The 5,867-nt window shown below is 39.3% G+C and overlaps 1 protein-coding gene across 1 annotated transcript; it reads left to right on the forward strand.

Moving 5' to 3' along the window:
- The first annotated feature begins 360 nt into the window (after positions 1 to 360).
- Positions 361 to 4,638, forward strand: sult5a1 (sulfotransferase family 5A, member 1). Its single transcript, XM_026164512.2, has 7 exons — positions 361 to 495; positions 698 to 1,109; positions 1,415 to 1,626; positions 2,774 to 2,900; positions 2,997 to 3,088; positions 3,305 to 3,485; positions 4,289 to 4,638. The coding sequence occupies exons 2-7, from the start codon at positions 971 to 973 to the stop codon at positions 4,399 to 4,401; spliced, it is 864 nt and encodes a 287-aa protein (XP_026020297.2). The 5' UTR covers positions 361 to 495; positions 698 to 970; the 3' UTR covers positions 4,402 to 4,638.
- The last annotated feature ends 1,229 nt before the right edge of the window (positions 4,639 to 5,867 follow it).

Genomic DNA, 5,867 nt, shown 5'->3' on the forward strand with positions numbered 1-5,867 from the left:
TTTTATCACTTTCATCAGATTTAGGAGTACATATACACTAAGTTTATTTTTAAGAAGCTTCTGATAGGTTAGTAGAGTCCATGTGAGTAAATTGGTGGCACACCTGTGGATATAAGGCAAAACACAGAGCCTGTTTCTGTGACATGGGAAAATCAAGAGATGTCAACCAAAACACCAGGAAAAGAATGTGTGTGGCTCCATTTGGAATACAATTTGGTGATATTTACAATTAAGAAATACAGATAGTTTCTCTCTTTACTCTTAAAGTTAACAAATATGTTTTTTATTTGTTAACTTAATATCTAGTTTCAACTGTATATTTTATGATGTTGGTGTTTGGCTTGATTGTCAGCACAAAGAGGGAGAGAGAGAGAGAGAGAGAGAGAGAGAGAGAGAGGAACAGAGAGGGAGAGAGAGGAACAGAGAGGGACAGAGAGAGAGAGAGACTGAAAGACTGGAGGCCATTGATAGCAGCTTATGGAGTGTTTTTCAGTGGTGAGTAATACTATATAGTCTTTTGTGTCCAAGTAGTTCATACATTTAAAGCTATAAAAGAAACCCATTGTACATTTTGAAAGCAGTCATTGAGAAAATGTACCACTTGTACTACTTTTCTTCTTTTGTCCCGTCAGTCTCTGTTTTTTAACATGTACAGATTTTCCCACGTTGCTGACTTAGCTGTTATTTCCTCTTTCAGTGTGAATACCTGCATACGATATTTGGAAATTACTGCAAGTAACCCCCACTGTCTGTGTGACACGTTAATTAGTGTTTCCTCTTTCTGCTTCAGTCTGTGTGGTCATTGTCTGTGTGTTCTCAACAAGAAAGACACACAACAGGAGAGCATAGAGGCAGAGAGGCAGGCGGAGCTACAGACAGACAGAGCTACAGAGCAGATCACAAAAAGGAGATTAGAGCAGAGGCAGCTGAAAGGATATCAAAAGCAGTAAATAGTTTGTTGAAGGTGGATATGGCCAGGTTAGATGTCACAGAGATGTTTCATGGCATTTCGTTTCCTGGACACCTGCACACTCAGGATTCCTTGAAATATGCTGTCAGCTTTCCATTTCTGGATACGGATATTCTCATAGTGTCTTATCCAAAGTCAGGTAAGAGAGAACAAACTTCCAAAGATACACACACACACACACACACACACACACACACACACACACACACACACACACACACACACACACACACACACACACACTCCAGTCTAACCAGATGAGCATGTTAAGCAACTCAGTGAAAACATGGTGACATAGATTGTGGTGAGTTTAGCAATTTACATAATAACTTCTTACTTTTCATTTTAAGCATTTCGCTGAGTTTGAGTAACTTTCTATGGTTTATATGACTGAATTTCATCAATGTGGGCTCATCAATGCCTCTCACTCATTCCTCTTAACAGGTACCACATGGCTACAGGAAGTTGTGACTCTCATACGCACCAAAGGGAACCCAGGGTTGTCCCAGAATGTTGAAAACTGGAAAAGAGCTCCTTGGTTGGAGCACTATTATAGCTCTGCTCTGCTGGAGGCCTTACCTACTACAGCTCGAGTCATCACTACACACTTGCCTCATCACCTGCTGGGCCCTGCCCTCCAGCACTCCAAAACCAAGGTCATTAAAGTGCACATTTAATTGATAGATTTATTCTAAACATTCGCCAATGTTGGAGGCTGTTACCCACTGAGCCCATGCCTGCTCTCTGCAGCCTGGCTGACGTTAGCAGTTTGCCGCACCAAACTAGTCTAATAAGGGGATTTATAAAACTACTGACTCTACTGACTATTTAAGACCTAATACTGAAAGCATAACGTGCCGGCATCAGATCTTTAAAATGTGCATGTGTATTTTTAACACAATGAGACAAGTTAATACATTTATCAAGCCAAATAATGTCCAATTTGTAATGTCATGCATTCATTTAAAAATAATTCCTACAGGACATTATTAATTATTTTGTGGTAGATCCGAACAACAAACAACACTTCTTTATCTGATCAGGCAGAGTGTCCAGTTGACTGTAGTGTGGAAGCTTAACTTAACTCCACTGGTTTGGCTGGTTTATATACTGATTTGACAGATACCCTATACTGATGTACACAGTAAGCTGAGTTTTGACTTTTATTTGTTGTTGTTGTTGTTTTTACTAGTTATGGTATTATTTACACTTTGTCTGTCAGATAACACAACTAGTTGATTTTTCTGCTGTAAATCTCATTATTAAGCTGTATCTCAGTAATTGTGTATTTTTTCTTTTAAAGCAAAAACACAAATCACAGAGAAACATTTCAAGATTGACAGCTTTTTCTGAGAAAGCACTGTCATCCAGACTTGACAGACTTTTAGGTGCCATGAATTTAACTGATAAATATTTGTGTTTTCTGTTTTTGTTTCCATTGTGGGAAAGCGTCTAATTCTACTTAACAATCTTGACTGCTGATAGAAGTCTAGGGATGATTTCTTGAGCGTAAAGGACAAAGCATAATTTCTTATTAAGTAAAGAGACCACACCCAGCTATGACACTGTGGGTCAGTTGTCCAGTTAAATTAAAATCTCTGAAAATGGGGGACTATGTTTAAAGGTCTCTGAAATTTCTACAGTTATTGCAAAACTTTTGTGAAACTCCTGGAGTAAAAGCACATAGTCTGATTTAAAATCCTCTGTGGTTGTGCACAGAGGGAAAGATTACCACAAAAAGGATCAACTAAATATTTATGGACATAACTGTGAGTAAACTTAACAACACATGTCATGTCACAGGTCATCTATGTGAGCAGAAATCCTAAAGATGTGGTCGTGTCCTTTTACCACTTCCACAAAATGGCCAACTTCCTCCCTGAGCCTCATTCATTTCCAGATTTTTTGGACCGATTCCTGGATGAAACAGGTGAGGGTGACTGTTTTGCTTGTTGTATCATTGTGCAGCTACAAGTTTCAATCTGATCAGATGTGCAGTATTTCTTCACACGCTTGTTTGTTTCAGTTTCTTTCGGTTCCTGGTTTGACCACATTAAAGGCTGGACCAGTCAGATTAATAGCAATCTGCTTCACATCACCTATGAAGAAATGTCGCTGGTAAATTATTGCATCACAGCTAAGCACACTATCCCCTGTAAAATATTCATTTGCTTTGTTCCCTGGTCACAAAGTCAGACGCAGGTCTGAAAAGTGGAAGTACACTTCTTCAAACTGAACCCTATGGCTCATTACATAATTATTTAGCATTTCAAGGAGGTCTCTCATGTCAGTGAAGTGAGGAAATTTAAATTGCACTCTTCTTCCTGCTGCCAGGATCTGCACGGCACCATAAAGAAAATAAGCTCGTTCCTTCAGTGTCCCCTGGTGGAGGACGAGGTCAACAACTGCGTGAAACACTGCAGCTTCAGCAGCATGAAGGAAAACAAGATGATCAACTACACTCTCGTCCCTCAGGAAATAATGGACCACAGCAAGGGCTCCTTCATGAGAAAAGGCAAGTTCTGCTGAACTGTAAGCAGATTAGATGTCTGAGAGTGTCTTAATGTGACCAAAATAGTAGCTGCAAAAATGCAACTTGCTGATAATCTACTGACAGACTTTTGGTAACCTATGACACATTGAGAGCTCTCATCAGTGTGTCATAGGGCATGATAGACGAATCTTAGAGGTCTCAAGAAAATAAAAGGAAATGGAGGAAAATTTATGTTCTCAGTAGCTTTGCTTTTTGCATCATTTCATCTTCATGATAATTATCTTCAAAATAAGTAATGAGAGAAAAACTGTCTGTTTGGTTTAGCTGCACAGTTCACCGTTCCTGTTCACACTAAACGGTCTAAGTGTTTTTAATTTCCTTTCAACTGAATAACAACTTCACCCAGCCTAACCGCAACCTGTTCACAATACCGCCATCTAGAAGGAGATATACAGAAATATCACCTTTGGTCTTCTGGCTGTGAAACTATTCAATTAATATTTAATGACTCAATTATAGACATTTGAATTTTTGAAATTGTCCCTTTTTTAGTAGCATAAAATGACGAGGTAATTATTCAGTCTTCAATAGTCCTATTCAGTCTTGTCATACATAAAGGTTCAACTGAATGATAACTCTTTAATATAAAACACAGTACTACCCAGTAAACTATAACCAAATCCCTTTTTAAAATACATTTCTGATTTATATTTGAAAATCACGTCTTTGTTGGCCTTCAGACAACAGTTTTGATGGAACCAAACAGGACAAAAAAAAAAAGATCATTTTGACTTTTCTCTCTGTCTTTCCTTTTTGCAATGCAGGTAAAGTGGGAGACTGGAAAAACATGTTCACAGAGGAGGACAGTAGAAAATTTGAAACCGTCTTCACCTCAAAGATGATGGAGAACAGCACTTTAGAGTTTGTGTGGGAGTAGTGGTCCTACAGACCACGAGAGTATAGATCACATCAACTGATCCCTTTCAAACTAGTTAATCATTTATGTGTGGATTACAGTATATGTTAACCCTTCACTTGTTTTGTGATAATTATGTTTTGAATTCTTTAATTATGTTGTTCATGTGAAACCTACAGTGATGCTTTTGAGGTTGTCTTCTTCTTCTTTTTCTCCTTTTTAAGTTATAAATAGATTAATAAAGCTTATATGCTTGAATGTGTCATGTCATTTTTGTTTCCTTGGTTCAAAACAAGTGGCACTTTACACTTCAGGCTAAGAAGTTGACAGTTACGTAACCATGACAACAAAGAGCAGAGGGAGAAGTCCAGGTGACAGGGTTTAACATAAAGCTCTTTGTCCCCATGCCTGAGTCGTCCTTGTGTGTCCTTTTACTTCAAACACCTCACCTCTGTTTAAGCAGATTTATATGCATAAAAAAGTAATTTTATTCAAACATCAGGTATCTGTTTGATTTGGATTTGAATTTTTGAAGCACAACCACGCTTTAGACTTTTTAAGCAGTCTCTTTAGTCTGTATGTATTTATGTCTGTGTAACAAGTGTGTGATGTTGAAACTCACAGCACTTAACATGAGCAGCCACTGAGCGTGCTTTTTATTTCACAGGTGATTGTCTGTGCAGTTCATGTTGATGTCATGGTCCTGGGCCATGTTGGCCCAGTATTCTTAGTTTTTGTGTGTTTTGTGTTTTGTTCCCTATTTATGCCTTGGTTCCTAGGTTATTTAGTTAAGATGTTCCTTATTTGGTTACCTCCTGTGTGCCCCTGTGTATCTGTGAGCCCTCGTCTCTCCTTGTGTTTTATTCCATGTTTTCCCCAGCCCGTTATGTCTGTGTTCTCCCCGTGCTCTCTCTCCTCCTGTCTGAACCTCCGTGTACTTCCTGTTTTACTTTGACAGTCTCTCGTCAGTATGCGTCATGTTGTGTTCACTCCTGCCCTGTCTCGTTATGGTTATCTGTGTCAGCTGTGTTCCCCGTGTGTTCCCACTTCCCTCGTTAACCCTCTGTGTATTTATGTCTGCATCTCCCTCAGTTCGGTGTCGCGTTCTCCCTCATGCTGTGTGTGATTCTCCCTGTGTTTCTTGGGGCGCTTTATATTTAGTTTTTCCCAGTTTAGTTTCGTATTACCTGTGATCTGCCTTTCCAGCAATAAAGCTGTGTTCTCTGAGTTTATTCCTCGTGTCCCCGTGAGTGTGCGTTTGGGTCCTCTCCTGCCTGCCACACAGCCGAATCATGACAGTTAGTGTGCAAGAATCTGCGTTTTGGCTACTTCATTGAGTGCGTGCACCTTTAAATCGAGACGTCATCTGGCCTGATTTGAAAGAAACCATTCAAACTCAAGCTTGAAAAACCTTGAAGCTGTGAAAGCCCCCTAATGAAAGAATCATCACTTCTGAATGCAGTTAAGGTTTGTTGGAGGTTTATTGG

Source organism: Astatotilapia calliptera, chromosome 1 (genome assembly GCF_964374335.1).
Source record: "Astatotilapia calliptera chromosome 1, fAstCal68.1, whole genome shotgun sequence".
NCBI lineage: Eukaryota > Metazoa > Chordata > Actinopteri > Cichliformes > Cichlidae > Astatotilapia > Astatotilapia calliptera.

What these genes read in the sequence shown, in the direction of transcription:
- sult5a1 (XM_026164512.2), top strand. Translation starts at nt 971, where the DNA reads ATGGCCAGGTTAGATGTCACAGAGATGTTTCATGGCATTTCGTTTCCT. An exon ending in AGTGTCTTATCCAAAGTCAG is followed by an intron (nt 1,110 to 1,414) that starts GTAAGAGAGAAC and finishes TCCTCTTAACAG; the next exon opens with GTACCACATGGCTACAGGAA. An exon ending in CCGATTCCTGGATGAAACAG is followed by an intron (nt 2,901 to 2,996) that starts GTGAGGGTGACT and finishes TGTTTGTTTCAG; the next exon opens with TTTCTTTCGGTTCCTGGTTT.